We start from the raw sequence: 23808 nt of genomic DNA on the forward strand, positions 1-23808 counted from the left end.
TGGCTCATCTTTCACTGCAATTATAGATGCAAGTCTTTTGTGGTATATCCCTCCCAGCTTTGCACATCTGGAGACTGAGATCATTGCTCATTCTTCTTTACAAAACAGCTCAAGCTCAGCCAGGTTGGATGGAGAGCATATTTGCTGTACAAAGAGAAATTTTTATGTCTTTCTTTCAACACAGGCTTTCTTTTTGCCACTCTTCGATAAAGGCCAGATTTGTTGAGTGCATGACTTAGTTGTCCTCTATAGAGATTCTCCCACCTGATTTGTGGATTTCCACAGCTCCTCCAGAGTGACCATAGGCCTCTTGGCTGCTTCTCTGACTAGTGCTCTCCTTGATCTGTCAGTTAGGGTGGACAGCCATGTCTTGGTAGGTTTGCAGTTGTAGAATACTTTTTCCATTTTTGGATGATGGATTGATTAGTTTTCATTGGGAAGCTCAAAGCTTGGGATATGTTTTTATAACCTAAGCCTGCTTTAAATTTCTCCACAACTTTATCTCTGACCTGTCTGGTGAATTCCTTGGTCTTCATGATGCTGTTTGTTCACTAGGGGTCTCCAACACACCACTGAGGTCCATACAGAACAGCTGTATTTATACTGAGACTAATTTAAACACATCTGGACTCTAAAGGCAATTAATCAAACTGGATTTTATTTAAGCAGATCAGAGTAAAGTGGGCTAAATACTTTTGAACATTATACTTTTCAGATTTTTATTTTATAATCAACAATGTATCATTTTTTTTATTTCACTTTACAATTATGTGCTACTTTGTGTTGGTTCATCACTTAAAATCTCTATAAAATACTTTTAGGTTTGTGGTTTTAAGGTGACAAAATGTGAAAAAGCTTCAAGGGGTATGAATACTTTTGCAGGCCACTGTACATTAAGTTTTAGCAGATTGCACACACTGTTCTTCTCTATTCTTCTGTACTCTTCTCTTCTTCTTCTCTATTCTTCTGTACTCTTCCCTTCTTCTTCTCTATTCTTCTGTTCTCTTCTCTTCTTCTTCTCTATTCTTCTCTGTATTCTTCTATTATGTGCTATTATGTGCTGTAAGTTTGGCTTGTTTTTTTAAGGTGGACAACCCAAATGAAATGGTTATGGATGATGTGTGAATGGACTTGACATGTGAATATCAATAAAGAACCACATTTAGATTGAAGAACAATGGATGTAGCAGAGATGATTAAATTATCTTCTCTTGTATCGATCAAGAAAAATCTTTGTAGCATCTTCAGTTTCAAGAGTGCAGAGATCTCACTGGTAACTCTAACAAGCCTAGTTTCAGTTTCCTGTAGTGTGTATAGATGCAGGCAGGCTCTCCTGCCTCAGTAGTGTTTGTGAAACCTTTTGTCTTCTTTGAATCTAACAGGCTGTTTGGGGTCAGAGCAGTATTTCTCCTCTCTAACGTTGAATCAGGGAAAGGTATAGGGAAAGATTAACATTTGGAAATAAAAAGATGGAAACAAAACAATTAAAAGTGTGTAAAAAGTCACAATGGTTTGAGCTAGATACAAATCTCAACACTGTAGTTGATACGTGCTTGAAGAAGCTGTTGGCATATCTAGTTGTGGTGGCTTTCATAGCACTTGGTTATCTTCTACCAAAGGGAAGTGGTTGGAGGAGATGATTTCTGTGGCGAGAGTGATCTGATTATATCAGTGTGCTTCATTAGTATTTTGTTATAAATGTCTTGATCTGTTGACAGAGTACGCTCATTGATCTTCTCTGCTCATTTGATTAGTTTTTTGTGCAAAGTGCAAAATCCAAAATTCAAATGTGATTGATATGTAAATTTTTTAAGTCACAACAATTTATTAATGAACACTTAGTAGCCGCCATTGTTCAACACAAGGACATGCAGGGGCCTGTGAATGTCAAACAAACTATTCTGAGGTTGATAAACAAGAATATATTAGAGACATTTATCAAACATTGGTATTACCAAACTCAGTGTTTCAAAAAGGGGGTAGGTTGTCACCAGTCAACTAATTTAAATTCAATTGACGATGGTTTTATAGGCCTTAAACTAGGGCTGCATGATTTATCATTTAAGCATTGTCATCACGACGTGTGCATGCACAATCATCACATCGCAGATGTGCGATGTCATCTAAGGCAATAAAAATAAACACATCATGCAATGTTTGCAATGTTTTGTGATTTTCTCTGCCTCTGTGTGAGTGACAGGCTGCTGCTGCCTGAGGAGCAGGCTTAAAAATGAGGTAACTGCATGGCCTCCACATGGTTGGGCACATGCTTGTAAACACAGCGGCTGACAGCCTGTCGAAAGCAGTGCACATTTTTGCGCAGATATTTCCAGTTACAGCCGAAATCACAATTTTAATCCCAGAAAATTGTTCTTTTTTACATTTCACAAACTGTTTAAATTGTTTAATAACGCAATATAAATCTACTATATAAATTGAAGTTTTCCAATATCGTGCAGCCCTACCTTACACTATAGAGGAGAAATATCACAAATATATTTGTTCCAAAACATAATGGAAAGCACTGTATTCCTTATGCAGTGTTTATTGTTATAGATATTGAATAAAAGACACATTAGTGAGTGTCACTGCTGAACTGAGCATAACCCACAAACAAGGAATATCCAGTCAACAGTGTCTTGTAGGCAGGGTCATTTGGGCAGCATCCTGTGTGCCCACTGATGATGACTAACTGATACCGAGCTTCCAGAGCAACAGATTCAACAGATTCAGAGCTTCTGTCTATTTTTCTTTATCTATATGGTGGACCAGCTTCTTAGGAGTGTCTTATAGAGTGGAGGACAATGGGTGAACACAGTGTTTAAAAACTCCAGCAGCACTGCTGTGTCTGATCCATCCAACACCTTATACACTACCACCATATAAGTGTCACTGCAGTGCTGAGAATAATCCACCACCCAAGCAATACCTGCTCTGTGGTAGTGTGATTAAACATTAAATATTAAACATCAGGGTATATTTACATTTGCGGTATTTAGCAGACACCCTTATCCAGAGCGACTTACAACAGGGCTTTGTTGTTTACTTGAAAATATCCATAGTGTGCAGAGACTAGGATCTTACACAAATACAGAAAGCTTGATAATGTTTAGAACCCCCCCCCCCCTCTTTAGTTTAAGTACTCTTTAAATCAGCACTTAAAGGCCGCAAGCAACTCTGCTGTCCTGATACCCAGTGGATGTTGAGCTGAGCTGAGCTGAGCTGAGCCATACTGGAAGCTCTAAGAGCTCTTGGTATAGATGTGGCTTTGACCATTGCCATCAAGTAAGAAGAAGTTGGTCTGTTTTTGGCTTCGTAGGCCAGCGTCAGGGTTTTGAATTTGATACACACATTCAGTCACATGACTGAACTTCGGAAGTTCGAAGACGAGTCGTGCTGCCGCATTCTGAATGAGTTGTAGGGGTTTGGTGGCTCGCAGTGAAAGACCAACCAGAAGAGAATTGCAGTATTCAAGTCTTGAGATGACAAGAGACTGCACAAGATAGATAGATAGATAGATAGATAGATAGATAGATAGATAGATAGATAGATAGATAGATAGATAGATAGATAGATAGATAGATATGTAGCCAGGTGGTGAATTGAGTATACACCTTTAAAATGTGTGTCTGTAACTTTAAGAAACACAATCAGAAGTGTTGTCACCCTGAGAGAGGAAAGGGAGGAGCTAAGAGCATGGTAGAGAAGGAGGCTCAAGCTGCAGTGAATGGTGGTGCTCCATTTTAGGATCCATCCAGAGCCATCCTAATGAAATAAGAGGTAAAAATCAGGAAATACTGAACAATATAAGGTTTAGTTGGCCTATAACAGTAGTAGATGCCTATATTGCCTTTCTAAACATGTATTTTGGATGAATCACAACCAGATGCGGGCAGATGGCATTGTTTCTGTGGGGTAGTGTGCTCCTCGTGTTCAAGCCTTGTATTTTTCTGGGTTACAGAAGCTGTTTGTCCAAGTTCTCTTGATGAAATGCTCAAGTCTTGTTGAGTAAAGCTGAGTAAATCGAGGTGAGCTTAAAAACAAATATTAAAAGATTTGGTAAAAATTGGTACCAGGAGTGGGGTTCTGATAGTTTGGTTAGGTTCTTTGAGTGATACACATTAGAACACAGTACAATTGTTTGGTAGTGGTGAAGTGTCGCAGGTTCGAGAGGGAGAGAGTGGAACCAGGACCTGGTGGTGGTGATAGAGGACCTAGAGACCAGACGTCGGACTGCAGACGGAGTTGCAGAGACGGTGGAGTGGAGGACTCATCGCTGCTGGCTGCTGCTGTTCATCTTCCTGGACTGATCCAGAAACCTTATCCTTTATCTGGCAAAGACTATTTTTCCTAAAATGTCTGACCATTCAGAGCAGGAGAGGGACTCTGATGATGGGGTTGAGCCAGAAGAATCGGACATTCAGAAACAAATTGGTGAACTGAACAGAAAACATGCTGTAGCAATGGCAACCATTGATTCCTTGAATAGGATGCCTGATAGAACATACGTCTATGTGCCACGAGAGCGTCACATTGCTCCGTTTACTGGTGATTTTGAAAAAGATGGAAGACTAGTAGATGATTTCATTGAGGAAACTGAACGCGTCTTACGTGCACGCAGTCAGTCTCCTCCTGAGCTGTATGACTTTGTTCTCTCTTTAGGTTAGTGACCTGTTCACCTACCTTTGGGAAGCTTTTAGTGATAGGCGAAGTGGGGCTCAGCTATTGCATGACTTTTACAGCCGCAAACAGAGAGAGAGTGAAGGCTTACTGGAATTTTCACATGCCTTATCACAAGCACTTAACAATGTATTGAGACAAACACCTGATGCAGTACCAAATATGAAGGTAGTATTGAGAGATCAGTTTGTCGAGGGAGTTCGGGACCCTGCACTTAAGAGAGAGCTTAGGAGGTGGGTTAGAAACAAACCTGATTCCTCGATGGTAGAAGTACGTGAGGAAGCTTGCCTATGGAATATGGAAGAGCCTACTAATTCAAAACCATCTAGAACTAGAAGCAAGGTGTCTGATTCTGAGAGGGGTGCATACTGTGCTGTAGTAAGTGTTGGTGAACACAAACCATTGACTTTGGATGACGTCATGCAGGTTGTTACTGAGCAGGGAAAGCAGCTTAGTGAGCTAACGCAGGCAGGAATGGAGTTGACCACTCAGAAAACTCACACTTTCAAACCCGTCTCTAAGGCAAGGGCTCCACTCAGATTTACAGATGATGGCAAACCTATCTGTCTGAAGTGTCAGAAGGAGGGACACATTGCCAGAAATTGTCCACAAAAACGGCATACTAAAAATCCAGCCTTTACTGATGCACAGGGAAACGAAAGGCCCCGATTGCTGTGAGTCGGGCAATTCAGGGGCAAACTACAGACTCACCTAAAGCCAAGTTTAGCCAAGGTCAGGTGTTGGAGCGTGCGGTAGGAACTTGCCCTACAATAGATGTTAACATTGGGAATGTTCCTCTTTCATGTTTGCTGGATACAGGCAGCCAAGTAAGCACTATTACAGAAGAGTTCTTCCGCCAGCAGTTAGGGGGAGAAGAGGGGGACATGCTTTTGACCTCTTGCTGGCTTAAATTAACCGCCGCCAATGGATTAGATATTCCTTACCTGGGCTATTTGGAGTTAGAGATGGATACCATGGGTATTAAAATCCCTGATTGTGTATTTTTAGTCGTGAAAAACCCTGAGAGTTCTCAGTCATCCCTACCTGCTATCATAGGCATGAACATCATCAGTCGTTGTCGTCAGTTAGTTCAGGCTGAATTTGATAGAACTTTGGATGCAAAGCTAGACTCAGATTGGAGGACTGTTTTCCAACAGATGCATACATGTGATGTTGACAAGACAAAGATGGCTCGAATAGCAGGGAAAGATTTTGTACATGTCCCAGCTGAATCAGTAGTCACTGTCATGGTCAGAGGTTTCTCAGACAAGTCACCAAACCAAGGTTTGTGGTTGTTGGAGCCTGGTAAACTACCATTACCAGGAGGTATTGTAGTAATGCCTTCTTTGGTTAAGGAACACAGACATCAGGTTCCAGTGCAAGTAGTTAATCTCTCTAGAGAGGATGTGTGGCTCAATCCAAGAACTCGCATAGGTGTCTTATCACCTGTACAGTGCATTACCAATAATCAGCACTGTGAAGTAACGTTTCAGCACATTTCAGCCAATACAGAGCAGGTTTCAGTGGATTTAAAAGAGTCAAAAGGTGTCTGATATACTGAGTAAGCTGGATATAGGTGGCACTGAAAAAGAACAAGCAGAGTTAAGGGCCTTACTTGGTAAATATTCAGATGTGTTTGCTGTTGGAGATGATGAGCTAGGCTACACAGAAAAGGTGAAACATGAGATTGTGTTAGTTGATGACACTCCAGTGAACCTTCCATACCGTCGTATCCCACCGACCCAGTACAAGGAGGTCAAAGATCACATTTCTCAGCTTCTAAGGAAAGGAGTGATTCAGGAGAGTACCAGCTCCTATGCTTCACCTGTGGTAGTAGTGAGGAAGTCTGATGGTAGTATACGACTCTGCGTCGACTATCGTAAGCTAAACTTAAAAACTAAGCGAGACGCATTTCCTTTACCTCGTATAGACGAAAGTTTTGATGCTCTGAGAGGTGCAAAGTTCTTCTCATCTATAGACCTGGCTAGTGGATACCACCAGGTGGCAGTACATGAACGTGACCGGCACAAGACTGCATTCACAACCCCATATGGGTTATATGAACATTTATGCATGCCGATGGGGGTTGTAAATGGACCAGCTACATTTCAAAGGTTGATGCAGGCAACTATGACTGACCTAATTTTTCAAATAATTTTAGTATACTTGGATGACATTTTAGTCTTCTCTAGGACATTTTCAGAGCACATTGAGAGATTAGAGACAGTACTGAGACGACTCCAGGAGACAGGTCTCAAAATCAAAATAGAGAAATGTCATTTCCTTCAGGAAAAGGTAAAATTCCTAGGACATCAGGTCTCCGCAGAAGGTATAGCGACCGACCCTGATAAGGTAGAAGCTGTGAAGCAGTGGCCAGTACCTACCACTCTGAAAGCTTTACGCTCATTCTTAGGGTTCTGTAGCTATTACCGAAGATTTGTGCAGGGGTTTTCAAAGATAGCTGGTCCACTGCATGATCTGGTAAATAACTGTCTAATGGTTGGACCTCCCTCTAGAGTAAATGAGCGGTTGTTGAGCTTATGGAGTACTGAGTGTCAGACCTCTTTTGATGTTTTAAAGGAGAAGCTGGTTAGTGCTCCGGTGCTCGGGTTTGCAGACTTTACTTGCCCTTTCACTGTAGAGACAGATGCGAGTAGCCACGGTTTAGGAGCTGTCTTATGTCAGCAACAGGATGGTAAAAGGATCTGAGACGACTACTGTTAATGACACTGAGTTAGATCCAGAATGTATTGAGGAGGGTGTGGTTTTGGAGGAGTTGAGAGTTCCAAGGTTGCAGATAGAAATGGACCGTCATGCTGTTCCCTCCTATGACAGGACAGAGTCAAATCCGACCAGTGTTGAGGTTGGTCCTGAAGCAGAGACAGTGGAATCAGATACTGGGTCCAATCTTGAGGTTCACTCATTACCTGTGCCTACTCCTCGTAGGAGCAAAAGAACTAATGCAGGACATCATTCTAACCTGCATCATGAACCCAGATCCATATTAGAGTCCGTCCCTCTTGACTCAGTGACAGTTTCACAAATTTTATCCAGCTTGGGTACAGCATTTTTCAGAGAAGCTGTGAAAGAGGTAAAGAAATCTTATGAGGTCACCGAGGACGTTGACTCCTGAGCAGGGGAGAATGTAGCCAGGTGGTGAATTGAGTATACACCTTTAAAATGTGTGTCTGTAACTTTAAGAAACACAATCAGAAGTGTTGTCACCCTGAGAGAGGAAAGGGAGGAGCTAAGAGCATGGTAGAGAAGGAGGCTCAAGCTGCAGTGAATGGTGGTGCTCCATTTTAGGATCCATCCAGAGCCATCCTAATGAAATAAGAGGTAAAAATCAGGAAATACTGAACAATATAAGGTTTAGGTGGCCTATAACAGTAGTAGATGCCTATATTGCCTTTCTAAACATGTATTTTGAATGAATCACAACCAGATGCGGGCAGATGGCATTGTTTCTGTGGGGTAGTGTGCTCCTCGTGGTCAAGCCTTGTATTTTTCTGGGTTACAGAAGCTGTTTATCCAAGTTCTCTTAAAGAAATGCTCAAATCTTGTTGAGTAAAGCTGAGTAAATCGAGGTGAGCTTAAAAACAAATATAAAAAGAGCTCTGTTAATGGTATTAAGGTGGTATTAATGTTATTTATGTATTTTCTGTAATTAGTGCCACTACCAAATACTGTACTGTGTTCTTAGTTAGGGTTTTTACAGTGTATTAATTTTTATTTTTGTTGTTTTAAATACAACTAATTCAGAATAAAATACCCAAAAAAAGTTATTTTGTGATTTGGTGTGCGTCCTTTCCCTGGTGACAAAAGATAGATAGATAGATAGATAGATAGATAGATAGATAGATAGGTAGATAGATAGATAGATAGATAGATAGATAGATAGATAGGTAGATAGATAGATAGATAGATAGATAGATAGATAGATAGATACTTTATTTATCCCGAAGGAAATTTAGGCATCCAGCAGCAACAACACAATACAATAAGAAACATACTCAGACAAATCAAAACACAGAAGAATAGAAAATATATAAGGCCATAAAAAAACTAACTATACAAGGTAAGGATCTATCTGTAAACAGAGCAGTGCAGTAGATGTTGCTAATGGTCATAAATAATTAAATAATTAACAGAGTAAAGTGCAATGTGCAATGACATCGATTACGGAAGTGACTGATGTGACGTAGAAATATAATATAATATAAATATGCATACGTTAGAAGACAGTTCTAAAAAGAGAATGTGAAAATGTGAATACCCAATCATGAGTAAAGTGTACTTGAATGTAAGTGAGGTTGGGGAAGTGGGGAAGTGCACAAGCACCTGATTGGCTTCCTGGAAGAGAAACAAGTAAAATTAGTACCCAGACAGCAAATTTACACTAGACCAGATTAGGATTAGGGCATTTAGCACTGACTCTCCTACTTGGTCCAGGTTTGGCTCAAATCAGCAGATCAGGGGTGACTGCCAGGAGGATTCTGTGATGGTCAACATCACCCAGGCCAAACATGCTTGGTGTCTGGAACAACATTCTGTCCAAAGTTCTTTTCACTGAACATGCATGCATATTGTAGTTGTTTTTACAGCCAAAAATCCTACATTAATTCTACAATCTAAACAAACAATGACATTAAAGTTAAGTGAACATAGACTCTTAATAGGATGCAGTAGACAAAACAAGCTTACACTAGTAGTCTTTTATCAAAGTCTTTAATCACCATAAACTAGCTATTGTATTGCAAACACTATAGAGAGCACAGCCAACACAGATTTACTGCAGCCCAGAAGAGGATGCTTGTTCTTAAAGCCTACAACACAGAGGCCATGCCCACAAATGTTAAACTAACTCAAAATAGTTGAGTAATGTTTATACATATATAATTTTAAAACAACGTATGGGTTTACAGTGTGTCTGATGAAATATCTAGGCTTCCACTGGGAAATGGCGAGCTGTAACAGTTTGTTAATGACAGGGTTGTGAGTTTGATACCTGAGTTCAACAAGCTACATTTTTTTATTTCGGAAATAAATGATGAGCTCACTCACTTCCATCCCCGAAACTGGAAAATGTCCAGCTGAACCATATATGGCGACCGGTAGCCGAAAAAAAAGGAAAACTGCTGACCTTAACATGTGCTATTAGGAAACAGTGTAAGTCGTGTCTTCACACTTCCGCTTTTTTGCTACTTAAGATTGAGGTTTTTGCACTTTGCTATTCAGTCACTTTGCTGTTCTGTCTGGAACGAAAAGATCAGGAGAGAAAATGCAGATCAACGCAGCTGTAATGAGGAGCCTGGCCATCATGGCAGTCATTGCTTTTACCGTCTGCACTGCTTCAGGTAGAGTATCTTAAACTCTTTCACTTATTAATAGCTACATTAGTCATTGTTTGGTCTAGAAATCTAGAAATATTGAACAAATTGAAGGTTTTTATCAGAGCTAATAGAAAATGAAAAGATGCTTCATGTCTTTTTGTTTTTTGTTTAATGCAGAAGAAAAGAAAGTCAGCCCCTGCTGTGTCGCTGTCTCAAGAGCCGCGGTGGACGAGCCCATCATAGACTTCAAGTTTCAGGCGAAGAGCCTTCCATGCGTTAGAGCTATCATGTAAGGAATATTTCTGCATACCCTGCATATTTAGAGCTATAAATACAATATTACATACATTATACAATCTTTAAAAATATATAATACACAGAATATACAGTATGTAAATAGTCAGTCAGTGTATTGATGGCTTTACATCTGCTTTTGACAGCTTTGTGACGGCAGAGAAACAGTACTGCATCGATCCAAGACAGTCCTGGGCACGAGAGAAGATTAATGAGCTGGTGCAGAGGTAAGTTCAACATGCACTTTACAAACGAAAATTGTAATCTAAAAAAACAAACTGTAAAATTTGGTGAAATCCCTCTTTATGAACTCCTGATTCACGTGTTCTTTTATCTTTTTCTATTTAGGAGGAAAAATTCAACTATGACTCCAACTTCAGTGTCACCACGCCTGACAGCCACCATTTCACAATACTCAACTGACAGCAATTAAAAGCTCAGAGGAAAGATGAACCAAGTGCTCCCTATCTCTAAAACTCTAAAACCATGCCATGTGGCTGTTTTTAAATTATTCCTTTAAAATGTATGTTTAAAATGTTTACCATGGCATTATTTAAGCTTATATTTTATTATTGTTTGTTGTGCCTTAAAGCAATGTGTATTTATTAAAATGTTCTCAGATGTTATTTTATATTTATGATTGACTTGACTGAAAACTAAAAACTGTCAAATGTATTTTAAACTGTATTTTTTTTTGATGGAGCACATTGTACAATTGAAGTGGAAAGAAAATAAAATCATTGAATCAGAATTATGTGTGTGATTAATGTGACCAGATTTTAGTAGAGTTAGTCAATCCAGAGTAATGCATGGATGCATTGTTCGCTTTATGAACTGTATCCTACCATACAGCTCTGGAAAAAAACAAGAAACCTGAAACCTGAATCTGAATACGTTTTTCTGATTTTGCTATTTATAGGTATATAGTTGAGCAAAATTAACATTGTTATTTCATTCTATAAACTACAGGCAACATTTCTCAAAAAATCCAAATAAAAATATTGTCTTCTAGAGCATTTAGTTGCAGAAAATAAGAAAATGCTGAAATAAAAAAAAGATGCAGAGCTTTCAGACCTGCTTTTGGATAGCTTTATGCCACTCCTGGTGCAAAAATTCAAGCAGTTCAGCTTGGTTTGATGGCTTGTGATCATCCATCTTCCTCTTGGTTATATTCCAGAGGTTTTCTATGTGAGAGGTTTTCTATGTACACTGTAAAACTTGACAAGTTAAATAAACTCAAACGATTTGAGGAAACTGATTACCTTTAACCATTTAATTTTCCAGAGAGATGCACTTTGGACAGAATGCAAAAATACACTACAATAGACTGTGTTGACCTAATATGGAGAGGATACAGTTTTTTGTCATTTTTCTGATTAGAAGATGAGGATGATGATGATACACTTATGTAGTGCCTTTCTAGCCACACATGGACACTTAGCAATAACATTGTACACACATTCATTTACAATCTACCAACACACACAGTGTACTTTCAACCGAAACTATGTCTACCCTACTTAATAGACTGCACCCAGCACTAAGGCACTGACCCCAGACAGAGAGCCAATCTATATCTGGGCATACAGACATACACATTTTCTCACATTTCGCACAGCAGGGCAATTTAGAGTAACCGATTCAGTGCAAAAAGCAAATGTGCTAACCACTAAGTCACCGTGCCACCCAGGTTTCTTAGTTGTAGACCAGTGTTAAAACAAGTATACAGCTCTAGAAAAAATAAGAGATCACTAAAAAATGATGAGTTTAACCCTAGTAAATATAACAAGATTTTTGTTTGTTGTGCAGGTATACCTAAAAAGATTTGTTGGGATTACATAAATACATTATATTAAGGAAAAAATACACAATGTCTTGTATTTTGAACAAATATGGAGTAATTAAAAACTAGATATATTTATGTAAAGGTAGAAACATATTTTTTTGTTGTTAATAACACAGATTTAATTACGTTACATTTACTAACGCTCAGATTTATTTTTTTCAGTGTGGGCTACCTTATAGGTAAACTTGTAGCTCATATATCATAATATATAATAATAACTATTTGGCCTCTGTGTTGTTTTAGGCTGTAAGAACAAGCAGCATCATTTTTCTGAGCTGGCACAGTAACCCTCTATTGGCTGTGCTCTCAATACTGTTCACTCTGTAGCTAATTTATGTGAATAATTAATTTTGAGAATGAATGTTTGTTCATTCACACAGTTAAAATTAACTAAAAAAAATAGTTTTAAAAACTTAATTCACTTGAGACAGCAAATTACCTAAATGATTTGGGTAGACTTAACTTATTAGGGTTTACACATTAGTGCACACAAGTCCAAAATACTTAAATAAACTAACAATTACACTGTGAACAAGGTTAGCACAAGTCACTTGATTTACTCAATTCTATATAACAAAGATTATGTGAATTATTCATACTCATTTTAGAGAATAATTTATGCTCAAATTGTTTGAGTTATTAAAATTAAATGGTTAAAGGTAATCAGTTTCCTCAAATCGTTTGAGTTTATTTAACTTGTCAAGTTTTACAGTGTACATAGAAAACCTCTCACATAGAAAACCTCTGGAATATAACCAAGAGGAAGATGGATGATCACAAGCCATCAAACCAAGCTGAACTGCTTGAATTTTTGCACCAGGAGTGGCATAAAGCTATCCAAAAGCAGGTCTGAAAGCTCTGCATCTTTTTTTTTTATTTCAGCATTTTCTTATTTTCTGCAACTAAATGCTCTAAAAGACAATATTTTTATTTGGATTTTTTGAGAAATGTTGCCTGTAGTTTATAGAATGAAATAACAATGTTAATTTTGCTCAACTATATACCTATAAATAGCAAAATCAGAAAAACTTATTCAGGTTTCAGGTTTCTTGTTTTTTTCCAGAGCTGTATGGTAGGATACAGTTCATAAAGCGAACAATGCATCCATGCATTACTCTGGATTGACTAACTCTACTAAAATCTGGTCACATTAATCACAGAATATTCAAAGTACTTGATGATAGGGATGGAAAAATGGAATTCTTACACAAACCAATGATTGAGTGGAACTGAAGTGGAACTGAAGTTGCAGTTTTCACTGTAGAAACATCAGTGTTAGTCATTATTGACTATAGGAAATGCTCACATTTTATGATAAGTAAATGAACACTTCATCAGACTAACGAAAGCATCATTCCTCCTACATGTGTTTTGTACAGATTAATCAGATTAATTCAAAATTGAATTAACATTTGAACACAGGACCCATACATACTCTGAACATGAAGGCAGAAATGTCATAGTTTGGGGTTGCTTTGCACCAGCAGGGCCTGGCATCTCAAATTTACTATGATTTATTCACTGTATCAAAGGATAATTAAAGAAAAAAGGCTATCTGTTCAAAATTTATAAAAAAAAGTTATAGCACAGGTGGACCATGCAACATGACATTGACCCTAAAAAAAACTAAAAAAAGAACAGATGGAAAAAACAAAAGAAAGAAATGGAAAGTTCTGGAATGACCAAGTTACAGCCCAGATCTTAATCCTATTGAGATGCTGTTGGGCGGTTTGAAATAATACTGTTCAAATGAAGTTTAGTTGATTAAATATATGTGAATTCTAAAAGATTTAACGTGGTGTCCTCATTTTTGTCACATTACGTTACATTGACTGCTAGGATGAGTTCAGTGCTCAGATATGGTGAACATGGTTGTTTTGCCTTGTCTAGTTGTGTATGAGGTGTTTTTTTGATAACACAATAAAAATAGTAATAATAATAACAAAAGCACAAAAATAATTCTGATTCAATGATTTTATTTTCTTTCCACTTCAATTGTACAATGTGCTCCATCAAAAAAAAATACAGTTTAAAATACATTTGACAGTTTTTAGTTTTCAGTCAAGTCAATCATAAATATAAAATAACATCTGAGAACATTTTAATAAATACACATTGCTTTAAGGCACAACAAACAATAATAAAATATAAGCTTAAATAATGCCATGGTAAACATTTTAAACATACATTTTAAAGGAATAATTTAAAAACAGCCACATGGCATGGTTTTAGAGTTTTAGAGATAGGGAGCACTTGGTTCATCTTTCCTCTGAGCTTTTAATTGCTGTCAGTTGAGTATTGTGAAATGGTGGCTGTCAGGCGTGGTGACACTGAAGTTGGAGTCATAGTTGAATTTTTCCTCCTAAATAGAAAAAGATAAAAGAACACGTGAATCAGGAGTTCATAAAGAGGGATTTCACCAAATTTTACAGTTTGTTTTTTTAGATTACAATTTTCGTTTGTAAAGTGCATGTTGAACTTACCTCTGCACCAGCTCATTAATCTTCTCTCGTGCCCAGGACTGTCTTGGATCGATGCAGTACTGTTTCTCTGCCGTCACAAAGCTGTCAAAAGCAGATGTAAAGCCATCAATACACTGACTGACTATTTACATACTGTATATTCTGTGTATTATATATTTTTAAAGATTGTATAATGTATGTAATATTGTATTTATAGCTCTAAATATGCAGGGTATGCAGAAATATTCCTTACATGATAGCTCTAACGCATGGAAGGCTCTTCGCCTGAAACTTGAAGTCTATGATGGGCTCGTCCACCGCGGCTCTTGAGACAGCGACACAGCAGGGGCTGACTTTCTTTTCTTCTGCATTAAACAAAAAACAAAAAGACATGAAGCATCTTTTCATTTTCTATTAGCTCTGATAAAAACCTTCAATTTGTTCAATATTTCTAGATTTCTAGACCAAACAATGACTAATGTAGCTATTAATAAGTGAAAGAGTTTAAGATACTCTACCTGAAGCAGTGCAGACGGTAAAAGCAATGACTGCCATGATGGCCAGGCTCCTCATTACAGCTGCGTTGATCTGCATTTTCTCTCCTGATCTTTTCGTTCCAGACAGAACAGCAAAGTGACTGAATAGCAAAGTGCAAAAACCTCAATCTTAAGTAGCAAAAAAGCGGAAGTGTGAAGACACGACTTACACTGTTTCCTAATAGCACATGTTAAGGTCAGCAGTTTTCCTTTTTTTTCGGCTACCGGTCGCCATATATGGTTCAGCTGGACATTTTCCAGTTTCGGGGATGGAAGTGAGTGAGCTCATCATTTATTTCCGAAATAAAAAAATGTAGCTTGTTGAACTCAGGTATCAAACTCACAACCCTGTCATTAACAAACTGTTACAGCTCGCCATTTCCCAGTGGAAGCCTAGATATTTCATCAGACACACTGTAAACCCATACGTTGTTTTAAAATTATATATGTATAAACATTACTCAACTATTTTGAGTTAGTTTAACATTTGTGGGCATGGCCTCTGTGTTGTAGGCTTTAAGAACAAGCATCCTCTTCTGGGCTGCAGTAAATCTGTGTTGGCTGTGCTCTCTATAATGTTTGCAATACAATAGCTAGTTTATGGTGATTAAAGACTTTGATAAAAGACTACTAGTGTAAGCTTGTTTTGTCTACTGCATCCTATTAAGAGTCTATGTTCACTTAACTTTAATGTCATTGTTTGTTTAGATTGTAGAATTAATGTAGGATTTTTGCCTGTAAAAACAACTACAATATGCATGCATGTTCAGTGAAAAGAACTTAATGTAATCATTGCAATAAACTTACACAAATAAAATAAGACTGGTTGTTACTTTAACTAAAGAAAGTTTCAGGTACACCCCATTTTGCGTGTCGAGTACTTGTGGTTTGTCTGTTGAATTTAAAGTTGAATGTTTGTTCAACACCATACAGTATTGGAAATGACTAAAAAAATATTTAAAAAAGAGTTAACTTAATTCATTTGAGGCAATGAATAACCTTAAATGATTAGACTTAACTTATTAGGGTTTTCAGTGCAGTAGCTCAGGATACAAAATAAGTGCTTTTTTATGACATTTTAAGTTTTTTAAAAATCAACGTATTGTATTTAACAGATTTTTTTTCTTCTATTTTTTAAGTTTCTTCTCCTCCTAAATTACACTAAGCAGTGTGTAGCAGGAGAAATGAGTTCAATGGGCATGGCATGGGGAATCAGGAAGTAAGAAAGTAAGAAAGTAGAAAAGTCCCACAACTGCTTAAAGCAGCCTGACCTTGACCCAGGCTATTCGTGATGTTGCATCAACTGGTTTCTGTGAATTCCATTGAATGTACAATTGCGAAACTGCAGTGCATGTATGGGAAGTGTTTCTGATGTAAAATATTTAGAAAGAATACATCTACAAATGTTACTACACTGTATAATCCAATTAGTTGATTTTATCTAAGAAAAGCATGCCAAACAATTGCTTTAACCAAACTAGGTGAAATTGACAGGTGATGTCACGGTGAGGGTTTTTTCGTGTTTAGTGCCATGCTGAAATTATTCTGCAGTCAGGCTGTACTGCAGTATCTTATATTGCCTTATTTTAGTTCTTTTTCTTAATTTTTCTTATAATGGTGCTCTAATGTGGGCTGATTTTTCTAAAGTAGCTAATGCTAACACTAACATTGCACCCATGCATTGTTTTGGATTAGCCAGGCTAGTACACAGACACCAGGGAAAAGCAGCAGAAACGAGCAAATATGGCCTGGATAAATCTGTATGCTGTCTAGTTTTGGCTGTACTTGTTAAGAGTTTTTTTTGTAATTTTCACACTGATTATTTATCAGTTTTAATTTTTAGTAAGATTTTGCATCTAAAACCTGTTCTTAGAATTAAATGTCATCAAAATAGTGGACACAGACATGCAGGGCTTTGTACAAGTTACAGTCACCAAAGACATGGGGGCCTATTTTAGCATTTTATAGGTGAGCTATCAACCGCGCATCACACAGCCTGATGTAAAGTGTGTCAGTGTGTCTTTGGTGAAGTCAGGATGCAAAAAGCATGCCTTGAGCACATGCCACGTGGATGGTGCACCTGCATGGCTAAGAAAGGCATGGATGGATGATTATTGACTCTTTAAATCAAATCAAATCAAACTTATTTGTATAGGGCTTTTTACAACTGATGTTGTCATAAAGCAGCTTTACAGAAACATGATCACAGGACAAAGAATCAGGCAAAATATTAAACATAAAAAATACAGAATACAGAACCCCCAGTGAGAGCGGAGGCAAGGAAAAACTCCCTGAGAGCTGCAGGAGGAGGAAGAAACTTGGAAGGACCAAGACTCACATATAAGGAGAGGACCATCCTACCACTGGTCGAACAGCTTTTAAATAAATTTTAAAATGTATTTTATACATCCACATATGGCTTATGTATTCAAGAGTATAGCAGCACCAGTAATGGAAGCAGATAGAGTTCATTTAAGCTTGGATGTAATCCGTAGTGGAGAGTAAGATGGATGATGGGCAGCTGATCTGTGGTGGGTGATGGAGAAGAGCTGACTTCAGAAACTCCGTCAGTCTGGGACATAAGTGATCCTGAGGTTGTCACTGTTGTCACTGTTTAAATCTGTTTAAATTGGTCAGTAGCACACCCGTGTTTTCCGCCGCAAAGGTAGCAACACACCAGAGATTTACCTGAACACATCTCACTTCCAGACCACCACACCCATCAACGTAGATATATTCATAAACTCTGGCGCTATTTTAAAGGTGAGTGCGCAAGGCGTGAAAATAGACTGTTGACGGGGTGACAGGGCCCAAAGTATTTGTTCAGGCTTGTCCACACATATCCACACATATCCATATGTACAAAAATTAAAAAACTAAACTAAAAAAATTGCATTGCTAATCACAAGTTTCACTGATTAGAGAAGCTTAGCTTTACTGCTAATACAGTCAGACTGTTTTATTTTTAGTCTTTCAGCTAAAGTGGAAAAACGTCTGCTGGTTTTCACAAGTTTCACAAGTGTACATACTCATGCTGAAAATAAAATAATACCAGTAATATCCAGGGAATGTTATGAGACTGGATGCAGAAAAAGTAGCATTGCAGCTAGTTATAGCCAGGTTGTATTTATCAGAGATGTTAATAGATGCTAAATAATACAAAGTAGAGTCTCTGGCCTCCTTGCTTATCTCATCTGGAAGCGCTATTTCCACAACTGATGTATGTTTCTCCAGTTTTATTGCTTTAAACTCTCCAAAGATTAAAAAGTTAGTTTGTTTCTACTACTTTCACTGTACTGCTCACACTAACACTACCTTAAACAGGGCGCTATATGATGTTACAAGTAGTAAACACATGTGACTGACAATGATCGGTTGTATATGCTGTACTAACCAATGCTTTTTAGTATAGCCTATACTTTAAATCAAGTTTAAACAATGAAAAAACTGTTCTACAGGCTATTTTTTGTGAATACAGTATTTAGTTTATTATCTTTCAAACATTTACTGAAGTCTGAAACAAATGGTAAAAATAGGGGTGACAATAATAATCTAATTAAATACAGATAGCTAAAACAAGCTACAAGTTCTATAGATAGTATGAAAGTAGCAGAATAGTTCAGTATGGTACAAAGTGTATAGCAATTAAATCTATATTACAAATGTATAATAAAATAAAAAGAAATTATAAAATAAAAGAAAATACAATTTTGCTCTCCACACATCTTTATGACTGATTAGACAAATCTTTTCTATAGCATCAGACCCCTGTTGAACAGTGGCGCCCTTACATGATGCAATCTTGGCAGTGACTCATTCCAGTATGAGAACGTCCAGGAAAAAGATTTCAAAAGTAACCCTGATTAATCCTGAATGATAAGATGTACTAGAAGCCATTAACACTTTTTTTCCTGCATATTAATATTAAGAGCAGAACCCTTTCCAAGCAGAAATAAAGCTGGAGACAAATGAAGGTTCTGGTCCAGCTGGGAGCTGTATAGGATTTTAATAATAATTTACTTTATTTGTTCTTCTGACTTATTATGATTATTTGAGTTCATTTTATTCATTTTAAACAAGTATGTTATATAAAAAACTTGATTCTGTCTCTGGTTTCACATCTACAAAATGGAGCAGCTATGAGAATAGAGTGGGCAGAGAGAGTGAACACCATAAACATGGGAAGTATGGGAGCTGCAGCACCCCCTGATGGCATGAGTATGTATTCAAAGTGCTCATAATCTGTAAAAATAAATAAAAAATAAAAAAAGAAAAAGAAAATGAAAAAAAATAATACAATCAAACGGCAATCATAATTTTATAATTGTAATAATAATAATTAATATTAATAATAATAAAAGTTTCCAATCTATGAAGATAGCAGTCCACCAAACACAAAGTGACAGTAAAGTCCCTCCATCTTCCAGATTGACTGTAACCTCAGGTTTAAAAGCCTGGAAATGTAACAGTGTGCAAGACTTGGCCTTAGATATGTCTAAACTCCATCCTAGGGCTGTATGATATATCATTCAATATTGATATTTTTCACTATAAAATATTTCAATAACAGTAATATAATTTTTTTTTTTTAATTCTGACATTCATTCTGTTCTGACATTAATAACTGAGAACCACAGTAATGTACAAGATACAGTACACATATCATATGAACCAGCAGAAGTTACATTATCTAGCCAGCACAGTCACATCATTTTGCTAATAAAACAGCGATTAATTCAGCTCAAAAAACAGTTAGCATCGCCAGCTAACTGTTAGCCAATACTTTTAGTATTATTTACCGAATTTTAAGACACTTTTAATGCTCTTAAGTATACTTCCTTTTCACAAGGGTAGCTCTGCTGCCATTGGTCAGTATGTGTGTTTATATTAAGTACTGTCTGTATGTGTATCAGATAATGCTGCCACAGTTAATATGGGAGAAATGTTTAATATAAAAATAAATAAAAATATACGCCCTACAGCTTTATTTTATTATCTCACTATCTGTCTGTATATAATAGTTTGTGTGTTTGTAATAGTTTAAGCAATATGATTTGAATTAATCATTGTGTTAATAGAAAATATATGTAGTGTCATCAAATACTGCTAATAGTTCACTTTAGTGTGTGTGTGTGTTTTTTTTTTCCATTAGCATTAAGGTATACACAATATGTGCATCAATACACAAAGTAGTACATTTGCAAGATACTTCAAGTGTATTGAAAAATTATGTTTAAGAAACACATACTTGTATTTAATTATAGCTTAATGACAATTGAAATATACTTAAGTTGCCCCATGTTGTTCCAGAATAGTACATTTATTACATGTGTTTAAGTATGTATAAATTTTAATGCTAAAAGTATGTACTTTTCCATGTTATGTAAACTTTCAAAAAATATACTTAAATGCACTTTTCTTTAACAAGGCTAGACACACCACAATTTGAGTTTTTTTTTTATCCACCACTCATTAAGGATCAGTAAACACTCAATAATTAAGTTAATAAGATTGATTTATTGTCTTTCAATAGACATTTTTCAACATTTTCAGCACAGTTAAATAAATTAGGGTAGATACATAGCACATTTTAAAGGTTATAAATATAAAATAACATTTGTTCTATAATGTTCTAATAAATACACATTGCTTTACAGGCCAAACAGCATTTGCATACAAACAATAAATAAAAGGAAAGCATAAATTACTCCATTTTTAACATTTGACACATATATATATTAAATGAGTAGTATTGCAACAGATACAGAACTGGATGAAACTTGGGTTTAGAGTTTTAGAGATGGGAAGCACTTCTTAAAAGGGAATAGAAATAGGAATAGGATGAGAAGTCTATCTTAATAAAATTCTTTTGAGGATTGAATTGCTGTTGGTGGAGTTCTGTGGCACGGTGGATGTCAGGCGAGGAGACAATGAAGTTGGAGTCACAGTTGCGTTTTTCCTGCTATAAAGAAATAAGTAAAAACACAATGTTAATCAAGAGTTGATTGTGTATGATGAAAAGGTGATTTTACAAAATGCCGCATTTATTTTTATTTGGAATATAAATGTTGAACTCACCTCTGCACCATATCTTTAACTGTCTTTTGTGCCCAGGACTGTCTTGGATCAATGCAGTACTGTTTCTTTGCCGTCACAAAGCTGATAAAAGCAGATTAAAAGCCATCAATACACTGACTGACTCTTTACATACTGTATATTCTGTATATTGTATTTCTTAAAGATGATGTACTGTATGTAACATTGTATTTATAGCTTGAGATGTGCAGTGAAAGCTCATTGTTTGGCAGAAATGGTCCTTACATGATAGCGCCAACGCATGGAGCGTCCTTCTTCTGAAGCTTGAAGTCTAGGATGGGCTCCACAACCCTGGATCTTGAGACAGCGACACAGCATGGACTGACTTTCTCAGCGCCTACGTCAAACCAAAACCAACAACACGGTAAGCTTCTTTTCATTATTTAATAATACATAATTTCAGCCCTGGTTGAACAACTGTCATTTGTGTATAGACTGATCAATGTCAGTATATCAATTAACAAATAAAACAGATTAAAGTACTCTACCTGTTGGAGTGTAGATGGATAAAGCAATGATTGCTACCATGGCCAGGCTCCTCATGACTGCTGCACTGATCTGCATGTTCTCGTCTGATCTCTACCTCGTCGGTTGAAGCGACTGATAAGCGAAGGATGAAGGCAGGCCTTAAGTAGCAACAAAAGAGGAACTGCATAGCGTGAAGACCACCTACATTTTTTTCTGCCCGGTCACCATAAATGGTTGAGCTGGGTATTTTCCAGCTTTGCACTGGAAATGAGCTCATTGTTCATGACCAAGCACAAAACTTAAGCTGAAACTGACAGTGACTGAGGGGCTGTGGATCACTGACACTGCCCAGTGAATCACATTGTATAATCTACATTATATGATAAGGTGAGAAAAATTAATTCAAATTTTAACAGTTAATGTCATTTACTTATTTTTCTCTTTCCAAATTCGTTTCCTTAATTCCTTAATGCAAGTCCAAAAGGAATCGTTTCTTAAATGAGGTGAACTTACAGCTTGAAGTTTCACTGTGGAAACATTAGTGTTTCCTCGAACTGGAAGTTACAACACCGGACTGTAGACTTCACATTATTACTGACTACAGGAAACGCTTACATCTAAAGATCAAAAAATCTAAAAATGGACTGACTGATTGTTGTCAGTTGTTACACTGTAATAAGAACAGTAAGAAATTTACAGTAACTTGTTGTCAGCAATTAGCAAGTAAGAGCCTAAAGTAAGTTTTTCAGTATGCAAACTATTTATTACTATTATTTATTCTACTCAGTGATAAAACTCTTGCATCCGGACTGCGATTGAAAAAACAAGAGGAACAGTGAGTTTTTTGAGTTTCTCGGTCATGTGACATCACGTTCAGTAGCTCCTCCATTTCCACTCGTTGTTGTGTTTAGATGGTGAACAAATAGCTATTTTATTAAACGTGAGGAGACAAAACTCAGAGGACGTCTGAGAAAAACATATACAAAGTTTTTCCGGACAGGAATAAAATCCACAAATCCATAAAAGAGAAAATGACCCCAGGACCCCCTGAGAAACTAATCTCGTCCAGATAGGGCTTTAGACTACATTAGACTACAAATATTAGACTGGCTGCCTTTCAGCCTTATATCATCTGTGTCTGTGTCTATATACAGTTACAGAGGATATGACCATAATGAAATAATGAAACAATGTACCATAACTTTGCAGATTAACAGTGACATGCTGTATACAGGACATAATGCAAGATTATCTTCAATATCTAGCAGTAATGCTGTAAAAACTACCAAAACTTTGTTACAGTGTAGAATTCACTTTTGATTTCCATTCATTTCAGTTTCTATTACAACTCCCTTTCCTTCTAAATTGCATGAACATTGAGCAATATACACAGACAGAAGACCAGTGGAAATAAAAGAGGAAATCAGGAAGTGGGAAAGTTCACTTCTTAACCCTCTTGAACCAGTCTGACTACAACACAGGCTATTAGCGATGTTTCAGCATTTCACTTCTGTGAATTCCGTTGAATTGTATAATTTGAGGGCATTAATGGGAACTTTTTTCCATTACTATATATATTAAAAAGAATAAAACCAATAATAAATTACCTCTATGTCTGTGGAAGTGAAAGTATTTCCTGATGAAACTGAGTAAAAATGAGTAAAAATAGAAAGTATTCAACTGTAAACTCCAGTAAAATGTAAATGGAGGCTGTATAAGTTTAACATTCTGTTTTCTTTTTCTAATAATTTCTCAGTTTATTACTTTAAAATTATGTTGAAATTTGGAATCTGTTGATAATCATTTTGATCCCCCCACATTTAATATAAACATATAACCAAGCCAGAAATTCAAACAGTCCAGAACTGAGTGAGAACAATTTAACAGAAATAATGACTATGGATATGGAATTACACTCTAAAAAACAGAGGTACGAAACGAGTACTTTTTTTTTACTCAAAGGTACACTCTTCATAATTGTACCCACAAAGGTACAATATTGGTCTTAACAGGGTCAGATTTGTGCCCTCTGAAGTACAAAGTCATTTCTAACAGCAATAAGTACAAATTTGTACCATTTAACCAGCCAAAGG

General features: G+C 36.8%; 3 protein-coding genes across 3 annotated transcripts; 1 reads left to right on the top strand and 2 right to left on the bottom strand.

Annotated features, from left to right (window-relative positions):
• Positions 1-9894: 9894 nt before the first annotated feature.
• Positions 9895-11052, top strand: LOC111191773 (C-C motif chemokine 5-like). Its single transcript, XM_049463175.1, has 4 exons — positions 9895-10037; positions 10191-10302; positions 10454-10534; positions 10656-11052. Exons 1-4 carry the CDS (start codon positions 9962-9964, stop codon positions 10738-10740), a joined length of 354 nt encoding a protein of 117 aa, XP_049319132.1. The 5' UTR covers positions 9895-9961; the 3' UTR covers positions 10741-11052.
• Positions 11053-14118: 3066 nt separating this feature from the next.
• On the bottom strand, positions 14119-15259 carry LOC111191769 (C-C motif chemokine 5-like). Its single transcript, XM_022667656.2, has 4 exons — positions 15134-15259; positions 14869-14980; positions 14637-14717; positions 14119-14515 (listed from the first exon to the last, which is right to left on the bottom strand). The coding sequence occupies exons 1-4, from the start codon at positions 15207-15209 to the stop codon at positions 14431-14433; spliced, it is 354 nt and encodes a 117-aa protein (XP_022523377.1). The 5' UTR covers positions 15210-15259; the 3' UTR covers positions 14119-14430.
• Positions 15260-20648: 5389 nt separating this feature from the next.
• Positions 20649-21845, bottom strand: LOC107196949 (C-C motif chemokine 24-like). The gene is made up of 4 exons (XM_015601398.3): positions 21736-21845; positions 21473-21584; positions 21230-21310; positions 20649-21113 (listed from the first exon to the last, which is right to left on the bottom strand). The coding sequence occupies exons 1-4, from the start codon at positions 21809-21811 to the stop codon at positions 21002-21004; spliced, it is 381 nt and encodes a 126-aa protein (XP_015456884.2). The 5' UTR covers positions 21812-21845; the 3' UTR covers positions 20649-21001.
• Between the last annotated feature and the right edge of the window lie 1963 nt (positions 21846-23808).

This window comes from Astyanax mexicanus, chromosome 1 (assembly GCF_023375975.1).
Source record: "Astyanax mexicanus isolate ESR-SI-001 chromosome 1, AstMex3_surface, whole genome shotgun sequence".
Taxonomy (NCBI): Eukaryota; Metazoa; Chordata; class Actinopteri; order Characiformes; family Acestrorhamphidae; genus Astyanax; species Astyanax mexicanus.

Coding starts and splice junctions, on each gene's coding strand:
- LOC107196949 (XM_015601398.3), bottom strand. CDS start 21,811: ATGCAGATCAGTGCAGCAGTCATGAGGAGCCTGGCCATGGTAGCAATC. Junction 21,311..21,472: donor CCATGCGTTGGCGCTATCAT/GTAAGGACCATT, acceptor TGCTTTTATCAG/CTTTGTGACGGCAAAGAAAC. Junction 21,114..21,229: donor GTTAAAGATATGGTGCAGAG/GTGAGTTCAACA, acceptor ATTTCTTTATAG/CAGGAAAAACGCAACTGTGA.
- LOC111191769 (XM_022667656.2), bottom strand. CDS start 15,209: ATGCAGATCAACGCAGCTGTAATGAGGAGCCTGGCCATCATGGCAGTC. Junction 14,718..14,868: donor CCATGCGTTAGAGCTATCAT/GTAAGGAATATT, acceptor TGCTTTTGACAG/CTTTGTGACGGCAGAGAAAC. Junction 14,516..14,636: donor ATTAATGAGCTGGTGCAGAG/GTAAGTTCAACA, acceptor TTTTCTATTTAG/GAGGAAAAATTCAACTATGA.
- LOC111191773 (XM_049463175.1), top strand. CDS start 9,962: ATGCAGATCAACGCAGCTGTAATGAGGAGCCTGGCCATCATGGCAGTC. Junction 10,038..10,190: donor TACCGTCTGCACTGCTTCAG/GTAGAGTATCTT, acceptor TGTTTAATGCAG/AAGAAAAGAAAGTCAGCCCC. Junction 10,535..10,655: donor ATTAATGAGCTGGTGCAGAG/GTAAGTTCAACA, acceptor TTTTCTATTTAG/GAGGAAAAATTCAACTATGA.